Source organism: Ylistrum balloti, unplaced genomic scaffold (assembly GCF_031769215.1).
Source record: "Ylistrum balloti isolate Yb309-2 unplaced genomic scaffold, AGI_CSIRO_Ybal_v1 Utg370830, whole genome shotgun sequence".
NCBI classification, from domain to species: Eukaryota; Metazoa; Mollusca; class Bivalvia; order Pectinida; family Pectinidae; genus Ylistrum; species Ylistrum balloti.
Genome location: NW_026782479.1, coordinates 187,875 through 209,856, shown reverse-complemented (window position 1 = coordinate 209,856; position 21,982 = coordinate 187,875). Strand labels below are relative to the sequence as shown.

Here is a 21,982-nt window from a genome sequence, read left to right as displayed (position 1 = left end):
AACCTACCACCGCTGGGATTCATATAAGTGACTGTGTAGTTTCAAACTGATCACTCTACTCCTTGACTGAAGGGAAATTCATGCTAGTTGAGGCTAGTCAGGCAACCTGAACTCTCTCCATTTAGATATTTACAATGTAATTCCTTGAAAATATTCTGGATGGAATCGGTCACATCATCTGTGACAAGATAACACCATCAGTTTATTGGCATAAGTATCATAATGGCTAAATGTATAATGCACAAAACAATAATGAAAAGCTGGTTGGAATTCAATTGTTTGCTATGAATTTTTGTCTTTTATTAAAAAAGATGAAAAAGTATACATAATATGAATTGTCACTTAGACAAGAGTTGATAACTTCCTGTCGGGAATGTGTTTTTCCCCGTTCTGTTGGCACACATTAAAATCCAGGTGTTGTGGTATTTATCAGTTTGGATTTGACATTTACAATTACTCTGCTGGTTGAGGATATGGTTTGTTGGCTCTGGTGGTTGAACCATTGATTATCATGCTAAAAACTCGAGTTTGATTTCTGTGTTTTTCCATGTCCTAATGTTGACACTTATTTGAAAAGAAATTTCACACTTTTTTCCTTTTTACTTCAAGATGCATTTTATGTGCCTGTTTTAATTTATCACAAAATTAAGTCTTAATTCATGTAATTACTATTTCAGTGGTGGTTTCTCTGACCTCGTATGCTGTAGAAAGTCCGATACCAATGTTCTGTACCTTGGAAAGATTGTCCATGTTCAGTCTGACGATATGGAGACAGCCAAACATGAATATGAAATTTTAAAGACTCTCTGTCATGAAAGAGTAGTCTCCCTTTATGGATGCCATCTTTACAAGGACAGTCTTTATATGATGCTTGAGTTCCTTTACGGACTAAATGTCATTCAGCATCTGTCCTTCAAAACAAAATACACTGAGGATATGGTTGCAAAGGTGATGCGACAAGTCCTGGATGGTGTTGAGTATTTACAACATCAGGGCATTGTCCATCTTAACCTCCAACCCAGCAGCATTGTCATGGTCAGTCGCAGACACTTGGACATCAAACTTGTCGATTTTGCTTTGGCCAGAAAGGTCGGCCAAGAGGGAGAGTTGATGACTATAGAAGGCTTCCCAGAATTCATTGGTAGGTGCTGATACTGATGACTGATATACTTATCAACTTCCGAAATTCATATACCTAAGTATTTAAGCTGGTAAAATCATTTGGAAGAAATTGAAAGTACAATATGTTATAAAGATTTCAGTTTTTGTTTATTTCAATTTGAAAACAAAGTTTAATGATTTGAAAATGTTAGAAATTTATTGGCGTCTGATTATTATTATCAGTGTGATCTTAAGACCTTAAAGCTCACTACAATATACTGTGAAATCATTAAATTTCATGGTAGTTTTATTTTTGTTCACTTAATGAGTACTCTTTTTGAATAAAAAATCATATATTGAGCTATATTCATCCACAAAATCAGGTGTCCATGAAATATCACTTTTTTGAAAAAACACCAAAATTGAGGCTCCCCAAAACATCTGGTTTTACAGTATACAACATGTCACTTTGAGGACCAGACAGTCTATTTGTTGCAACAGTTTAGAAATACTATTTTGACACTATATATTCACAGCCCCAGAAGTTCTTGCCAAGGAACTAACCTCATTCCCAGCAGATATCTGGACAGTTGGAACTTTGGCCTTTCTTCTGTAAGTAAACTTTGGATTACCTCCCCTAGCATTTATGATTGTTATTGAGTAAAACACTAAAATGTATTAAGTATTAATGGTATTTATACAAACAAGATCATCAGTAAGACTCTACCCCAGCCTACTCTCACTCTGTGTTAACTAATAGACAGTCTTTCTTGTGTATTTTCAAACTTTGGATTACCTCCCCTAGCATTTATGATTGTTACTGAGTAAAACACTAAAATGTATTAACTATTAATGGTATTTATACAAACAAGATCATCAGTAAGGCACTACCCCAGCCTACTCTCATTCTGTAACTAGCAAATGATTTGATCTTTTGAGACAACATCAGTAACTATTACAAGATGAATAAGTCTTACAAATCATATAGATATATTGACGGAAAAAAATGGAGGCAATTTATACTTTAGTCCTGTTAAATAATTGTAACTTGACACAAAGTACAAGATACTCACAATAATGTTTACTTCCTGGTAGATTGTAATCGTTAACTTCGAAGTTATCTTATGTGAACTTGCCCTTAAAATGACAAAGTGGACGAATTACAGGACAACAGATTTGTTGACTTATTGCATAACTGAAGGAATATTAGTGGGCAAAACAAATAGATGAGGGCCAAATGCCAGATACTTAAGCATATCCTTACAACTAAGTTAATTATTGGTGGTACATGCCTGAGGAAGACATTTTCATATAAATCTCCATGATTTTCATTCCCAAAAATATTACAAGATATAAGTAGATTTACGCTTTTATTTTCAGACTGAGTGGTGAATCCCCATTTGTGGCACCCACAAAGAAGGATGTATACTCCAATATTGTGTATAATCGCTACGATGCCCACGGGTTGTACGAGAATGCTACAAGGGAGGCTCTCAAGTTTGTGTTCCAAATCCTCAAGCGAACACCAAGGTATGTTTATTAAATTATGTGAAGAAATCAATACTGAAAAAAAATTGGGAGATATATAGAAGATCATGTTTTACCCTCATAGGAGTGAGATAGGAGGATCTCAGCTTGAGACGGAAGATTGTTCAGTTGTCAGGTCTTTGCAGCGTCATTCTCCGAGGATTAAGACCCATGATTGAGATCCCCTTATTTTACCATCAAAGGGGCAAGTAATTAGGTTTCTCTTACCCTGCTGACCTTGTCAGGCATACATTGTTATTTACCAAATATTTCAAAATGATGACATGAAAGTGGAATTTTATGACTCAACCCAATAGAATCTCTCTCTGATAGAATGGTGGATACGTCTGTCCACAATGGGGCTATTGATCTTGTAGTGTATCTATTTGATAACTGTCTTCTTTTTTATTAAGAATGGTTCTATGTATGGTTTTTCTCAATGTGTACATGATAGAAAATGAAATTAAGAAAGAAAACAACAAAAAGTAATCTAAATAAGATTTAAATTTTTGACATTGTGTTTAGAATGTCATGCAAAATTCATATTCAGCAAATATCTTAAAATTGATTGCTTTCAGATGAAAAAAATTCCTAAACTTAACATTGTTTAAAGCATTCTCCTTTTGTTATGTGTAAATGACTAGCAAGATCAGTAAGTCCCCCCGCTGAATTGATTTAAATATAGAAATCTTCGTCAGATTTGTTGTGTGACTTCTCAGAATTTTGATAATCTTTCCTGTAGAAATCGTCTGACTGCTACCGGATGTTTGGAGGATAAATGGCTTCAAGTGACCGATGTCATGACAAAGTGTCGTAAGGAAGTTGTCTTCTCGACCTCCAAATTACGCACGTTCTCCCGACGATACCTTGCAAACCGGGTCTTGGATATGTATCCCATGATTCATGAGGAAACACCATCAGACACAGCAGAGGATCCAGAATTTGATGAAGATGAAGAAGAAGAGGAAACAACCAGCCATGTTGTCTTAGATGTAAGTTTTACACAGAATGAATGGACCTCTTTATATAGTTATACTAGGGACAGGAGGTCTTAATGAGTCTCCAGTCCAATGTTTTCTTACCAAACTTGTTCTACTGGTACAACTCTTGTACATTTTCAGAAGTCTTCATCTAAATATTCCTTTTGTTCATATTTTGCCATAGTTTAAATTAAGTTCCCCGAAGGGAGAGCATACAGTTATCATTTTTTGTCCATCTGTCCATCCATCATAATTTTGTCTGCAGCATAACACAAAAACGATAAGAGGTATCAGCATTAGACTTCATAGGTAGGTAGATCTCAACAAGGAGAAGTGCAATGCACAAATACCATCACTTTCTTTTCCATAATTTCGGAGTTATTGCCCTTTGTTATTTTTCATACATAAATATTGTCCAAAAATATAACTCGTCTCTGATTACAGCCCTTGTTTAGATTTGAATTCTGGTTATTTTTTTTACAAGAACATCAACCTTTGTCTCCATTATGTGAACATACAATCTTTTACTTCAAACTTCACTTTTTTTAGATACATATTAAAGATGTCAAAGAATGGGTTCTATTTCTTTTACTCTATTACACAATATGAGTGTAATCAGCAGAGCGTTATACACTACATTATGTCACTTCTGTTCCAGTATAAATGGCCCTGGAAAATTACAAAAAGTGGTCTTCATCTTGATAATTGTAAATGATAGGTATATTAGTCTGCATGGTGACAACAAAGACTTCTGGTCAATGTCAGTAGTGGTTTTATGAAAGAAGTGTTCAATATCAATCATTTTTATCGTTTTTTTGGCCGGGTTGCACATAGTGCATAGTGCTTGAAACTTAGCAGGATGTTTATATACATGTTGTAGATGATGCACTTCGTATTATGGATTCATTCTGGACATTTTTCTAGATTTTCTGGGCTTTGGAACTTAGTCAATTTCTGAAACTTATCACAGTTTCACAGAAATTACTACAAGAATCTTTCCGAAATTCCACATATAAATCACCTTGGGGCCCTAGATGTCCATTGTCTATTTTTCGAAACATCTCTGAATCAAAAATGGCTGCAATTTTTTTGTTCAAATGCCCTTCTTCTGCACCAATTCGTTAAATATAACCAAACTTTCTCTCTTATAACAAATATTCTACATACCCAACAAATGTCAAACTGTCTTACAAATACCATATAACATTGCACTCAGCCTGCAACCTGACCAATTGTGGCTCTGTCGCCTTTTTGTATCTGTAATTTTACTGAATAAATACAGTATACATGATGATCTAAAGCTTATTCCTAGCATTGGCTTATTGGCACATTTATAAGGAAATTATGCTTATTTGTCTCTCTTTTTTTATAAGGAAACTGCAGAGGAACAACAGATAAAAGAAACAAGTGACTCTGTGGAGCAACCAATCACCAATGAGGTAACAACTGATGATTTGGATGAACCTATAGAAAATGATGTTATTCCTGAATCTGAGGAGTCTGTGGAAACTGAAGTAACATTATCAGTACCAGAAGACTCGCAGGAAGAAAAGACAACAGAAGGAATTAAACAATTAGCTGATGATATTGTTGCTTCTGCCATGGATGCAGCTCTACAAACTCCTGAATCAAATTCTGGTGACGCAACTAGTGATGCTTGAACATATAACCTGTGTTTTTAATGGAGATGTGATTCAGCATTGGCTTAGCAGTAAAACATTTACGTCATACCTGTGTATATCCTACTGATGGAAATATCATCGCTCAATTTTAAGATATCTTTCTTAGTGATTGAGCAATATTGGTGTGATGTCAAGCTTAAGTTAGTAGAAATAACAATGAGAAGCTGTTTATCATGTCATCGCCAATCTGAGGGTGCTGAAAACAGAAACTTGGTGTTCCAATTTTTTCGCGGGGAATTCCGTTTTTTTCTACAACGGAAGTGTAACAATTATTTATTTGCTTTTTTGATGAGCTTTAAGTTAATATGTTGAGTTTTACTGTATTCTGTTGAATGTGGATTTGCTGTAAATTATCGAATTGAGGAAATTCATGATGTTGTTCTCGATAACCTTTGTATAGGTACAAAACTTCAGCCATATTGTATCTTCCATAATTTTATAATTATAGATGATGTGTTATTTAAATATTCAAATTTAACTATAATAGAAACATGGACATTTTCGTTTTTAATTGAGTAATGTTGTATAAAAAGTAGTGATAACTAAACATGGAAAACAATATGCCATGGAGTATTTAATTTACATATTTATTATGGTATTGATTCAAAAATTATAAAACCTACTAATGTAATAATAATATACTATTATTTATATATGTCAACTGCTTTTGAAATATTTATAGGTCATTTACATTTATATATAACTTAAGAAGTCTTTCATCTACTTTCATCCTGTAAATATTAAAATGTCCAAGTTTGGATAATTTTACAATCTATTCTGTGAAATAATTGCAGTCCAGAGCTAATTTTGAGAAAAATCTTAAGATTTAGAATTATGTATCTTGTGTGATGTTACAATTGGATTGTCTCCCCTTTAACATTTCAATATTTACAGGTATAGCATCTTCTGTATGCTTCTGAGGCCTTAGTGAAATAAACCATAAATTGTGATACAAATTTTATTAGCAATATTCTACTGTTTTAAACACATTTTAATCGTGTGCTTAGATAGATATTAATGATTGATACTAAATATCCATATATAATGAATAGATACAGTTTTTAATCTCTTGTAACAAAACTTCATTAATATATATCATAGGTATGTTGATAATGATAATGTTTCATGTTCGGTTTGAATATTCCAAGTTATTCAGCAAAATCTGTGCCTTTAAATAAATAACACCTTTCAGATTTTGATAACAATTTCATTATTGTTGTATAAGGTACAATGTGTGTAGATGCATACTTGCAGTCAATCAGATATTAAAAAAAAAAAGCATGATGATACAGTATGTTTTACTTGGATAAATCATAGTGTTTTGTTATATATAAAACTTTAGCAAACATAACAAAGAAATAATGATATAATTCTGAAATTTGACAAGTTAACATTTGTGGTGTTATGTTACAAAACCGATGAGAAAAAATGTATTGTCAAGCAGATATGGTGCAATAAAAATCATCAAATGCTGAAGACTTTACATATAGACCGTTCAACACTAAATGGTTGAACTTTTTTTAATGTGGTTTTTCTATGGGAGAACTACTCCTTGAGGTTCTGTGTTAAGATGCCCATCCAACTGTAATATATTTGGTCAAACAACAAGACGAGAAAGTTAAAAGGATACATTGATTGAGGGACAGGTTTTCTGTCTCCGTGACTCCTCCTGTGTTCCATGTCATCTCACCCAGGAATGTCGGTGTTCTGGTGACATGAAAAAAAATGGACACACTTTATGGCTGACCTATGACTGGATCTTTATTCTATTTTACAATGTTTGTCTTACCATGTGAACATTTTAGAATTTTTAAAAATGAAATACTCAATCTTATGATCAGATATAGGATATAGTAGCAATGATAACTATTAGTGGTCATATTGTTGATTGAAGACTAACCATGAGTTTACCTGTTACGGGATTTTACCTGTATGTGGACTATACCTGGGAATAGGGTCTGTCTGTAGTTTGTACCGACACGTTGTGCTGTCTGGAATTTACATGAAATTAAATTGTTGTACAGTTCATCAGGAATTTACACTGTACATGTGCTATGTATACTTCCTGGTGTTTAAATATGGGTACTTAATCACAGTCCTCTCTCATTTTATATGTAATGTGTTTCTTAATTTATATGTGTGCTGTTTTCTTTTTCAGAAATAAAAAAAATAGTTTGAGGAAATTTGTGTCAATATTTATTTACTTACATTAAATGGATTTTCTCGGTAAAAATATCACCACATGTTCAAGAAAATGATGATAAAACAAACAAATTTACCAGAAATCCGACAGTATGTACAATTGACTGCATAAGTGAACAATACTTAAACGAGTGATAATGATAAGTACAGCTGAACAATCAAAATGTGTTATACAAAGTAGGGCAGGGAAAACTGACAAGACATTGCTGAACCCCTACATTTTATAGTTAGGCTTTAGATAAAGCAAATCCGTATACAATCAATACTGGCAAATTTAAAATAAAGCAAATCCGAACACAATTAATACTGGCAAATTCAAAATAAAGCAAATCCGAGCACAATCAATACTGGCAAATTTAAAATAAAGCAAATCCGAACACAATCAATACTGGCAAATTTAAAATAAAGCAAATCCAAACACAATCAATACTGGCAAATTCAAAATAAAGCAAATCCGAGCACAATCAATACTGGAAAAAATTAAAATAAAGCAAATCCGAACACAATCAATACTGGCAAATTCAAAATAAAGCAAATCCGAACACAATCAATACTGGCAAATTTAAAATAAAGCAAATCCAAACACAATCAATACTGGCAAATTCAAAATAAAGCAAATCCGAGCACAATCAATACTGGCAAATTTAAAATAAAGCAAATCCGAGCACAATCAATACTGGAAAAAATTAAAATAAAGCAAATCCGAACACAATCAATACTGGCAAATTTAAAATAAAGCAAATCCAAACACAATCAATACTGGCAAATTTAAAATAAAGCAAATCCGAACACAATTAATACTGGCAAATTCAAAATAAAGCAAATCCGAACACAATTAATACTGGCAAATTCAAAATAAAGCAAATCCGAGCACAATCAATACTGGCAAATTTAAAATAAAGCAAATCCGAACACAATCAATACTGGCAAATTTAAAATAAAGCAAATCCAAACACAATCAATACTGGCAAATTCAAAATAAAGCAAATCCGAGCACAATCAATACTGGAAAAAATTAAAATAAAGCAAATCCGAACACAATCAATACTGGCAAATTCAAAATAAAGCAAATCCGAGCACAATCAATACTGGCAAATTTAAAATAAAGCAAATCCGAACACAATTAATACTGGAAAAAATTAAAATAAAGCAAATCCGAACACAATCAATACTGGCAAATTTAAAATAAAGCAAATCCGAACACAATCAATACTGGCAAATTTAAAATAAAGCAAATCCAAACACAATCAATACTGGCAAATTCAAAATAAAGCAAATCCGAGCACAATCAATACTGGAAAAAATTAAAATAAAGCAAATCCGAACACAATCAATACTGGCAAATTCAAAATAAAGCAAATCCGAACACAATCAATACTGGCAAATTTAAAATAAAGCAAATCCAAACACAATCAATACTGGCAAATTCAAAATAAAGCAAATCCGAGCACAATCAATACTGGCAAATTTAAAATAAAGCAAATCCGAGCACAATCAATACTGGAAAAAATTAAAATAAAGCAAATCCGAACACAATCAATACTGGCAAATTTAAAATAAAGCAAATCCAAACACAATCAATACTGGCAAATTTAAAATAAAGCAAATCCGAACACAATTAATACTGGCAAATTCAAAATAAAGCAAATCCGAACACAATTAATACTGGCAAATTCAAAATAAAGCAAATCCGAGCACAATCAATACTGGCAAATTTAAAATAAAGCAAATCCGAACACAATCAATACTGGCAAATTTAAAATAAAGCAAATCCAAACACAATCAATACTGGCAAATTCAAAATAAAGCAAATCCGAGCACAATCAATACTGGAAAAAATTAAAATAAAGCAAATCCGAACACAATCAATACTGGCAAATTCAAAATAAAGCAAATCCGAGCACAATCAATACTGGCAAATTTAAAATAAAGCAAATCCGAACACAATTAATACTGGAAAAAATTAAAATAAAGCAAATCCGAACACAATCAATACTGGCAAATTTAAAATAAAGCAAGTCCAAACACAATCAATACTGGCAAATTCAAAATAAAGCAAATCCGAGCACAATCAATACTGGAAAAAATTAAAATAAAGCAAATCCGAACACAATCAATACTGGCAAATTCAAAATAAAGCAAATCCGAACACAATTAATACTGGCAAATTTAAAATAAAGCAAATCCAAACACAATCAATACTGGCAAATTCAAAATAAAGCAAATCCGAGCACAATCAATGCTGGCAAATTTAAAATAAAGCAAATCCGAGCACAATCAATACTGGAAAAAATTAAAATAAAGCAAATCCGAACACAATCAATACTGGCAAATTTAAAATAAAGCAAATCCAAACACAATCAATACTGGCAAATTTAAAATAAAGCAAATCCGAACACAATTAATACTGGCAAATTCAAAATAAAGCAAATCCGAACACAATTAATACTGGCAAATTCAAAATAAAGCAAATCCGAGCACAATCAATACTGGCAAATTCAAAATAAAGCAAATCCGAGCACAATCAATACTGGCAAATTTAAAATAAAGCAAATCCAAACACAATCAATACTGGCAAATTTAAAATAAAGCAAATCCAAACACAATCAATACTGGCAAATTTAAAATAAAGCAAATCCAAACACAATCAATACTGGCAAATTGAAAATAAAGCAAATCCAAACACAATCAATACTGGCAAATTCAAAATAAAGCAAATCCGAGCACAATCAATACTGGAAAAAATTAAAATAAAGCAAATCCGAACACAATCAATACTGGCAAATTCAAAATAAAGCAAATCAGAACACAAATTGGCAAATAAAACTTTTTAGCCAAAAATTCAATGTGGTTTTGCGGAATTAAATTATGAGAGACAGCTGCATATACTTCAATGTAGTTCTATAAGGCATCTGATCTTGTATTGTCTTTAAGAATATTTGGGGGTCGAGGTTGGGGGATCAGCTTAATTACTAGTAATCACTCATTTTATTCCAGTAAATGGTTAATGAAATTGGCAGAAAATTTTGAAATCTTTTTATAAGAATCAAAAAAAAAAAAAAAAAAGCAATCAGCGACCAGAAAAAATTCTGTATCCTGAACATACCTTTTTTGAAAGTTTTTTTAAAGATTCAAGAACTACGATTCATCACATTTCGGAGAAACAGGTAGGAGATTCGGGGTCTGACTCGATGAACGTCAGAGAGACGCGGAATCCCAAGAAGGCAAAGAATCACCAGACCAGATGGAAACCATTCTCAGTCCCTAATCACTAAATCTGCACTTACAGGTCATTCCATACGGCAAATTCATATCATTGACTGGGAAAATTACAAAATAGTCGAAAAGGAAAACAACCTTATCAGGCAATTGGTTTAGGAAGTCATCTGGATACGTCCCAGCGGGCCAGTACTAAACAGGGACGAGGGAGACCACAGACTCCCGCACACCTATGACCAAGTCTAAACAGAGCGTAGCCGAATTGACTACAGTACATTTTTACCATATTGCGTGTTTTTGTCTCTAAACTGTTTACCGGCTCGTTTCACTATTTTCGATCTTAGTGCGTATAGGATCATAATACAACCGAAAAAGTTGGTCGATTCCATACCACCTCGTACATCAGTGCTAGTACGCTCCACACTGGTCATTTGTCTGATGAAGTAACAGTTTGTAGTCATCGAAACGTCACACACTAATCTTCTACAGGTTGTGTTATAAGAAATTCTATTCTATTAATATTACCAACATGAAAAGATGATAAAAAAGATCAAATCCATTTGTTTGTAGACAGCAGCAACATTTTTGTTACTAATTCGTATGGCAGGTTGTTTCTTACACTCTATTGTGGAGGATTAGTGTAAACTGTATTTCATTCAGGTAAATAGGAACTGTACAATTTAAATCATGCTTAAACATTTATGTACTTAATCCTTCTCATAAAAAATGATAATCTGACCTATATGCATGTGTAACCTTTAAATTGGCGACTTTTGGAATAAAATAAATGAACATTGAAAAATCAAAATGGTGTATATATATTTGGAGAGTAAAATAGGAATCGAGAATAAAGGAACATAGAGAAATAGAGGGAAAATTAATATTTGTGATTGAGTCAGCCCGTTTGGACGGGTAGTTTTATAATCATAGTCTTATCGATTTTACGGGTGTCGTCAATGAATCACAAGACGCTTACACTTCCGGAACATATGGTCTTATTCTGCTTGAGCCTTGATGCTGTCCTGTATTTTGACACTAATTACTCAGGAATTTTCCACTGGATTTAATTAACATTTGAATAGCTATAAATATTTCAACATTTTGATCATAAATGAATGAAAGATGTGTCATTTAACAACAACAAATCTACACTAAGTTAATACATCAAGGAAGTTATGTACCTTCGTTGTAAGTCAATACGCTTTGCAAAGTGTAACAAGAAGAGAGAACTTGAAGAGCTATGAACAAGGTTTCTCTTGAAAAGGTGACATTTGGAGGGATTCGCATTAAAGACGAATTGTTACGTGATATATTTGACCTACATAATAATTTGCGAGGGGAAAGTGGAGGATGGGGGTGGGTTGGGGGTTGGGTTGGGTTGAGGGGATAGGAGGGGGGTTGACAATTTGAATGTATATAGGGAAAGATTGTTTCTAATTTCTTTAGGAATATTATTCCTGATTGTTACAGCTGAAGGTAGAAAAGACTAACGATAGAACTCTCGTATATCTGATGCCTCCGAAGTCATTACCCTGTCTAATATTGTAATTGTGAAGATCAAATGTACTCTGAGGTACTAGTTTGGACAACTAATTAGGAGTACGATGATGAAGCAATTAAAAAATGTATTAATTTGTAGTTTCTGTTTTTGCTTACCAGTTTCTTTATGCAGTTTATCTATATGAATTTTGACGCACCACTAACAATTCTGACGGCTCCCTCGTTAATTTTCTACATGTTATTAGCATGTTCGTTCTAAAATTGGTCCACACGACATCAGCGTGCACCAATGTAGATCTGGTTAAAGTCAGCATAACACCTGAAATTATTTCTGTCGGCAATAAATCGTATTTTCCATAGCATGCTGAGTTTTGTTGTTACCTGTATAATGATGATATCAACAGACTGATTCAAATCCGATGGTGATATGAGATAGCACGTAGAAATTTATGAGAGTTCACATTTTCTGTGCGGCTTTAACAATAAAGGACGTCGAGATGGTTACTAGGATTTCTTTTTCTAGATACAATCTTCTTTTTTATTTATATAAATCGACTAAACTTGTTTAACACCATAATATATTCTTTTCATCATTCAGACATTCTGTTGCTAAAGAGGGTATTTCCATAAAAAAAAAACATCATCGGCAAAGAGCTTGCATGTAAATCGTATTTAACCAAGGCCATTTATATATATATATAAACAGTAGAGGTCGTCGGATTGAAGGATGCTTCTGTTAATTTCCGCCAAATAGTATTCTATCCCATTAGTAATAACTTATAGTTTTATATCTGAGTGTTTTAAACCATTTAATCATGTCACCATCTAAACCAATGTTAATAAGTTTGTGTTTAATGACTTTATGCCAAACGCGATCAAACGCCTTACTTATATCACAAAACACAATAGTATTTACCTCCCCGGGTTAACTGCCCTTCTCAAATAATTAGTTAAATTCAATATTTGATTAATTGTTGAATAGTCGGTTTGAATTCCAGTGTTATATACAAACTACATGAGATGATGAATTTGCTGAATATATATTGAAATACTTTAATTGTTTAATTGTACCTTAAGAGTTATTTCCCTTACCATGTTAATTCCGGATATTTCATTCCGTATCCTTTTTCATTTAATCATAATTGACTTTTTCCGGATATTTGGTTTCTTATATTATGTATTTTTTTGTCATAAAGAAGTTTGAAGAATATAGAAGTTCGAGAAGTTTTGTTTTTGAATGTTTTCCTGTACTGAGCACCAGACTGACATTTAGCATTTAAAAAATTCGTGTGACTACGTTGAATTCAAACACACTGAAAATTTTACCATACAAAAATTCAGACGTAATACTATTTTTTGGCATATTGCATTGATTTGCATTAAAAACTATGTATTAACACGTCATTAACACAATCTTAGAGATAGCTTCAAACTTGATGTACATGTATTGTTAATGTGCATTTTACGTTAAGGGGAGCTAACTGTTATATTACCACTATCACGAATGGAAATAGATACATGGACATCACAATCAACCAGCAAAATACCACCGTGACAAATACCCATCACTAGCGTCAGAAACACTGAATGTTAGACAGGTACTTTAGAACCAGACGTCAAACCGATTATCGTAGTCGCAGTGCCAGGTACATATGAAACATTACACAATATTTATCTAAGTTTGTAAAGATAACAAAATAAAGAGACTTGTGAGAATAGATAATATATCGGTGTTTAAAGGTTAAAGGTTGAGGACACTTGTATCTGGCTATACTTTCGAGAAAGGTAGGTTACTCTCAGCCTACTATTGTCGTATCTTTTCACTGGAGTATGATGAACTGATAGATGTTATCTATTAAAACTTAGGAAAAGGGTAAAAGACGAACACCTCTCTGTACTTCTTCCAATCTTTCGTTTTGTGTCCTAGTTGTATTATGTCGGATAACAATTTCAAAGAAATCATTTTTATTTCCTAAATTGAAAGTATGACAATATTTAGTGTACCAGATGCAGTATTTCCGAACTGGGTGGTCGGGTGGCGCAGTGGTAACGCACTCGCCTTTCACCTAGGGTTCGATTACCGCAACGGACGTGAAAAGGTGGTCACCTGCCCGACCACGTGGGTTTTCTCCGGGTACTCCGGTTTCCTCCCACAATAAGACCCCTCGCGCGCTTACATCCGGGCCAACAAGAGTGATTAGTATAAGTTGACATAACTTGTTTCGAAATTGTTGTAAAATAAATAAAATTTATTATTTTTCCTAACTAGTGAAACCTATGATATATGTTACACAGGTCACCAGTTATTTCTCCAGTAGAACTCTAACCCGGGACCACTGGCTTACCGGTTTGTATTTAACAGGATTACGAATATTAAGATGTACATTATTTAGAGGAAATGATAAAATACCTAATTATTAAGATTTTTCCAAACTCTTGGCTTATACGTGATGTGTTTTGTCTGGATTACTTGGAAGTTTCCTAAACGTTAAAAAACGGTATAGTTGATTATGTGTAAATTTAAGACTTTCTAATGTGACTTAGTTGTGTCATTTTTGTGTTCTACATAAAGATCATGATATGACATCGTTCTCGACTGTACAAAAACTGAAATACTTGGATAAATATTTTTACGTTCGCTTTCTGATCTTAATTTATATTCTGCGATATTCTCCATTTCAGATTAAATTAATATGAATATGAAAATATTGTACTACATTGTGCAATTGTCGTAGACAAAATTAAAGATTCATTTGAATCAACATAACAAGCTTGTAATGTGGGGCAGAGATGTATATCATACACAAGAGCACAATAAATATGTCAACGTATTCATAATCCAAACTAAAATTTACTTTACTTAAATTTCAGCAGTGTTGGTCGATTAGTGCACACACAAGTTTAAAAAATTGTCCTCGCTGTTAAGTTTAATCCGGAGGCCACTATATCAAATATAACTGCACCCTTAAGATGTCACGTTAGGTCACTTCAGCTCGATAACTGACCCTAATCTGACCTGTTAAACTATGCGAATTTCCAACTCCCATCAACGCTTTATCTGGAGTAAAACTGCCTCGACCTAGTGATGTTATAACCACTTAACTAGTCTATTGATTTTGACATGCCAACGTTTAAAGGTTGCACTGAAACTTGTGAACTGGCTAAGAAACAGATGCTTTTAACAGGGGATGTGATTTCAATTTTGGGGATGTAGTTATTCCAAAGACGTTCTGTATTGAATTATGTGTATTTGAACTTCCTCAACACGACATATTTACGTAAACAATCGATAGACAGAGAGTTGGATCTTTATATATCGATTCTATCTTCTTTCTTACATTTTAAGCGTCGTTCGTTTTATTTATACAATGTAGCTTACATACACATCCTTGTTGCACGTGAATTGACTGAAACATTATTTCAAACATATTTTTAACAGTATTTAGTGAGTTTAACTTTCCACGATAGTAATCTGACATTCTTAATGCGAACGTTACTTGAGCCACGCCAAGCTCCTTTATCTCGAAACGGCGTTATATTATAGCAAAATCTGGAAAACCTTGATTAGAGCGAGAGAAAGGTTTCGCTGATCCAGGTGTGTAAAACAGCAAGCACTATGGACATTAATGATAATTAAAAGATCAACTAGAAAACATAGGAACGTACACTACAGTGAGTCAATAAAATATCTTGTCTATTGGGAACCCAGCAACGTTAGCCTGAGTGTTGTGGTAAAAGTAGGACTCTTTACATCGATATGAGGCAACAGTGCTGTACCGCATTCTAATTCATTTTAATGATGGCGATCTCCATATATTTGGCATCGTTTACAACGCTTTCATAGTTGAATACGATGAAGTTTATTGACATATGGTGTTTTAGTTCGGATTGTTTGGACGTTGTATCGACAGATTTTTTATATCGGTCTGTAGTTGACTGAAGATCGATACATAAAAATCGATAGAACGTTAGAATAATCAGTATTAATGGTGCACGTGCACCTCCTATCTATAAGTCGATGACTATTACGTCAAATGTTTACATTCCTTTGTCGCCTACTTTTCGGGATTCTCCGTGTAACATCAGCAGAAGCATATAAAAAAAATTGTATGCTTTGTGGTTTCGTTGATGTTCACCTTGCACTCATATTAAACACGACTTTAATCAATTGAATTAATCAACTTTTACATGGCGAGTGCGGACAGAAGACGCTTATCCTTCCGTAACACCTCATATTATTAGGTTTTACATTTTTTCACAAGTCTGTGTTTAAATATTTCATTTGATCATAATTTGACAGATTTTCTTAGATTTTGAGCTTGGATTCAGAGTATATTTAAAACCTTATTTTCTTCCTTTTTTATAGCGGATTTCAGGTATGAAACAGAACTTACGAAGTGCTAACTGAAATGATAAATACATACGAATTAATGCTTTTCGTTGATGTGTATAACGTAAATGAATAAAATGATCTAGTTTTTCATAACCTTGACGCTTTTAATGGATAATTTTACAAAAAATTAATTCTGAATACAGTAAACATGCATGTCCACTTTCTATTTCAAATCGACAAAATGTAATTTGAAAACGTACGGAGGTGTAAAGGGAAGTATTTAATGGGCGGAACTTTCCACGATCGAATTCTGACATTCATGACGTGAGTGGTACTAGATCTACACTGAACCGATATTTTCATTACCCTAATCCGTCAGTATTCATATATCTTAAACTGAGCAATTTATGATGTCCGAAAATTTTACGCAAACTAAATCTGTAAAGCATTATATAACGTGAAAAGGCCTTTCTGATCCAGGAATGTACAGTAACAACTAACATGGACATTTATATTAGTGAAACGATAAACCAGGACAATCGTTATAAACAAGATGTCTCTCAAAATTTCAAATTTTACTCATTGAATTCCGAGCAACAGTAGAGTGAGAGTAGACATCTCAAGCTCTGTTTTATGGCAAAATATGACCCTTTATATATAAAAAGGCAACAGTGGTATAATGTAGTTTAAATATTGCACAGCTCTACTGTACCTCATGTTAAATTTGTATCGGAAGGTGCTGTACACTTTTATAAATGCTTTTGTATGATCCTTCTGGTTTGTAGGGGGTAGACACTACAAGTAGGCTTTTAGTCCCTGACGTTCCCCATTATCTCCATGTTTTTTTTGGCACGGCACAGAATATATCCATGTACTTGACGCCCTTTTGAACCCATTGAGAGTTGCAAGTAATGGCATTTATTGAAATGTTGTGCTTGTACAACACCCGATCTATATCGTAGCATTTTATTACCTTTGATTTGTACATTTTGTCCTGGTAATGTGCCGGTGTTGTTTGACATAATTCTGAACTAGGATATTATCACGTGGTACATTTTGTCCTTGTAATGTGCCGGTGTTGTTTGACATAATTCTGAACTAGGATAATATCACGTGGTACATTTTTTCTTGTAATGTGCCGGTGTTGTTTGACATAATTCTGAACTAGGATATTTTCACTGTAGTAAACGTTATCATTGAAAAGTGCCGGTTCTGTTTATCTGTTATAACTCTGAATTAGGATATTATCACTGTGGTAAATTTATTCCCGTGTAATGTGCCGCTGCAGTTCAGTGTACGTAATTTGAGTGAGTTGGTTGTTACTGTTCTCAAATGTATTCGCGTAATGTGCTGGTGTTGTTTATCTGACGTAATGTGCTGGTGTTGTTTATCTGACGTAATGTGCTGGTGTGGTTTATCTGACGTAAAGTGCTGGTGTTGTTTATCTGACGTAAAGTGCTGGTGTTGTTTATCTGACGTAATGTGCTGGTGTTGTTTATCTGACGTAAAGTGCTGGTGTTGTTTATCTGACGTAAAGTGCTGGTGTTGTTTATCTGACGTAAAGTGCTGGTGTTGTTTATCTGACGTAATGTGCTGGTGTTGTTTATCTGACGTAATGTGTCGCTGTAGTTTGACGTTATTTTGAACAATATGAACAATTAACAATTTCTGTTTTGAATTTGTCCTTGTAATCCGCAGAAGTTTTTACTGTGATGGATTTTCAGTGTGTTGTGCACTGTAGTAAATTTGACATAATATTGAACAAGGAAATCAAGCATCACAGAGGTTCATTTTGTTCTGCTCTAGAGCCGCTCTCGAATACTTTAATCTTATAAGTCACAGCTATAATAAATTTATTTGAGTTTTAATTGATGTATAAACTTTGTCCTTGGCGCTGTGAAATTTCATAATGTCGTTCCCATTTCTCCACACAATTCACTTCGTTTTAGTAAAAGTTTACGCTAAATTATTTACAAACATATTTCTGGTGCTATGTTCTAATATGTAAACATATCACTTCAATGATAAGGTTCGATACATGACAGGTACTTAACAATATAGCTTAAACATCTATACAAAATAGATATAGGCGAACAAAGGTCCAATTGTTCTATGAAACGTTCAAGGTTGCACGTACCGTTACAAACAACATACCTTTTATTCTGAACTACTTTGGCATCAAATCAAATATATTGAAAAAAACTGAAGCGCCAAAACAGTAATATCACTTTAGTTAGAAGGTAATAAGGTGGCAACGTTATCATAATCCAAACTTAAATTCAATAAAACTAGGACAAAATATGAAAAAAAAGAAAAACTGATATGGAGACCCTGCTTCATCGACGACATCCGCCACACTGAGCATTTATATATCCTGTGTAGTCCTGTTTGTCCCAAAAGTGGTAAAACAGGTAAAAAATAAGTTGGGACAAACAGGAATTGTGTATATAAGCCAGTAATGGCAAAGAAAACAACAGGTAATTATGATCATTAGACATTTTATTTGAAATACAGGTACCAGGTGAAATACAGGTACCAGGTGAAATACAGGTAAATCCAGGTGAAATACAGGTAAATCCAGGTGAATAAGTCATTACAAGTATAGCACAAATTAGATAGTCTCCATTACTCAACACTTACACATCCATTGCACTATTTGTTACTTTAAAATGGTCAAAATAAGCACTGAAAGATATTTGTTCTAAATCAAATAGCATGTACATTTTTAGCCTATATAAGTTATATAATAGCTTATATAAGTTATATAATATTGACAATAACAAGATATATACAAATAGTATTTCTGTTCCATATTGTTTCCAATTAATAAAATATCTTAGCACTAATGTCACTTTAAGAAGAGGCAGCTTTTATAAACACTAATACACTATTTTTTGTTACTGTAAAATGGTTCCAATAAGCACTGTTCTCTTTGTACACTATAAGGTGATTCCATTTTGTCTCACACTTGAACACTAGAAGATAATTCCATTTAGCACGAAGACACATTAAAAACTGTAAGATGGTCCATTAAACACTTTAAGATAGTTCTAAGAATAACACTGTTGGATATATTCAGTTTTATCACTCCATATGCAATAGATATGTGGCTCTGTCTCCATAATTGATGAAGTTGATCTCGTCGTTCTGTAGGAGAGTCTTCAATTGGATCAGGCGGTCAGCCAGGTTCCGATAGCGTCGTCTCTTTGGCACAGGTAAACCTCCAGCTGCACGTTGAATCCGGTTGATGTCATTGGCAGCTTGGATGTCTTTCAGTACACGGATGAACAGATAGATGTTTGGGTGCGCATGTGGAATCCTCTTCTTGAGTTTGCTGTGCCATCCTTCAAGATTGTTGGTAGTCCTCGGCCCGTCGTTGTCGAAGTGGTTCCAAACATGTCGGTCTCTTTCTATCCATTGGGTTGTGACATAGTCGGTGAATGGTGTTGTATCCACTGGTAGGTCGACATCTTCAAGGTCATCCATTGCGTTGAACCAGTAGTTCTCAATGCGTTGTGGAGGTATAAGTGGGAGAACAGCTGCACGTCTAACAAGTCTGTGGATATCCTCGTTGTCTCTATAGTAGGTCTGGAGTCCGAGTTGTTGCGTCTTTCTCCAAATGCACTGCGTGAAGTGGAAGAAGCACCCTTTCTCCAAGAACCTGGTGTAGATGAGCTGTGACTTCCCTGGTAAGAGTGTAAATACAAGTGGGTACATCTGGTTGTCTATCATGGCATGGATGGTGTATAGTTGACTGGAGAACCTCGGACAAGTGTAGAATGTTCCTTCGCAATACAGAGTGGTAGCTGTTGACAGGATCTCTAGGTTACTGGTAGTGGCAAAGGCTAAAATCCTCGAGTTGTCTCTGTTGTCATCGAATAGTACAAACTGGTCCCCTGTGTTGGTGAGCGTCCATTCGTTCTCTAGTGTGATATTTGCCACTGAAGTCGGTAGTTTGGGTAATAGCTTCGCTCTGCTGTGGTAGAGGGATGTCTTGCAGGAGGGATAAGTTGGTATCTGTTCCACCATTCGTCGTTTGTCATCTGTCCAATCTAATGTCTGTAAGTGGGCGATTTCTTCGTCGTAGATGGCGGGTACGGCTTTAAGTTCTTCTCTGCATCTCTTCTTTATACTATTCATGACATTCTTTACTTCTACTTGAAATCGGTTGGTGGTTGTGCTGGTGGCCCATCTTCACTGGAATGTCATCTCTGGTGTTGATGGTTGCTGGACAGTCTCTAATGCAGCATCTCCAATAGGTTGTATCTCGGTTGTTGTTCTTCACCATATAGCTAAATCCGGCTTGATGTAGAGTCCGACCACCACGCTTGTTGGTTGTGAATTCAACTTGAACTTGGTAGTTTGCCATAGTTGCAACGATAATGTCCATTTCCAACTCTTGTGATATATATGTACTTCCGTTAAGCTTGGGTATTCACTATTTCCACTCAGCATGATGACATGTAGCTTGGGTATTCATCTCAAACTCAGTTTGGTATTAACTGTTCACATTCAAATCTATCACAGTTGTTCTCTTAATTACTCATTTAAAAACCTTAATTGTCTAATTGGTTTTTATGAGATCCATGATATGTATTTTCTTAATTAATCATTAAAATTAATTATGAGTTTGAGTTCAGAATAAGTTTGTATAAAATAATGATCACAAACCCATTTAATAGTACGATAATTTCAGATGAAATGTTTAAGAGAAAACAAAATGCTTAAAATAATATTATATATCTATTTGTTTATTTTTTTTTTCAAACTGAAATACACACACATATATGTACACATTTTTACAAAATACCACATACTAATTTACCTGTATGAATTTTGGGACAACTTCCCTTACCTGTTAAAACAACACTGCAGTACCTTACTGTTATAACAACACACAGGATTTCGGGACAAACAGGATGTATAAATTTTCAGTTTTGGACAAACAGGATTAAACCATATATCCTTGGCTATTTTTCGGTCTTCGCCATTTAATGTTGTCATATGACCTCGTCTTAAACCTAGTCTGCTTACAATACCAAAACGTCAAGATATCAGATCATATGAATCTAAGATCAGTAGTCAGTCCGTTATTTAAAAAAAAAAAATGTTTAAGATATCAAGTTATAATGTCAGAATATGTATCAATTACAAATATAAAAACCGATGCTTCATTTCAACTGCATAAAGATAAAGAGGCGTTTAGATGTAGTATCAGTGTTGATTCATTTAAACAAACAGGTATTTCTGATAAGCTATACAGGTCCAGACAATGTCAGTGTTAGTTAACGAAGAAACACTCCCTTAATGAGACAAACAGTTTCTGTTTCGGTTTCTGCTTTTCGTTTACAGAAAACATCTGTTATCTACGAAATACTTATTTAACCCACTATATTTCATGCTAGAAGAGGTAATAAAATAATCTGTCCGTATTGTAG

General features: G+C 33.9%; 2 protein-coding genes across 2 annotated transcripts in view; one reads left to right on the top strand and one right to left on the bottom strand.

Annotated features, from left to right (window-relative positions):
• Nucleotides 1-7,473, top strand: part of LOC132558846 (obscurin-like) — a 36,637-nt gene extending 29,164 nt beyond the window's left edge. The window contains exons 26-30 of the mRNA XM_060223460.1: nucleotides 678-1,141; nucleotides 1,638-1,713; nucleotides 2,482-2,631; nucleotides 3,371-3,620; nucleotides 4,982-7,473. Of these exons, the coding sequence (XP_060079443.1) occupies nucleotides 678-1,141; nucleotides 1,638-1,713; nucleotides 2,482-2,631; nucleotides 3,371-3,620; nucleotides 4,982-5,269 (1,228 nt within the window). The 3' untranslated portion in view covers nucleotides 5,270-7,473. The remainder of the gene's footprint in view (nucleotides 1-677; nucleotides 1,142-1,637; nucleotides 1,714-2,481; nucleotides 2,632-3,370; nucleotides 3,621-4,981) is intronic.
• A 12,155-nt stretch (nucleotides 7,474-19,628) lies between these two features.
• On the bottom strand, nucleotides 19,629-20,684 carry LOC132558855 (uncharacterized). Its single transcript, XM_060223473.1, has one exon. The coding sequence runs from the start codon at nucleotides 20,682-20,684 to the stop codon at nucleotides 19,629-19,631; it is 1,056 nt and encodes a 351-aa protein (XP_060079456.1).
• Nucleotides 20,685-21,982: the final 1,298 nt, after the last annotated feature.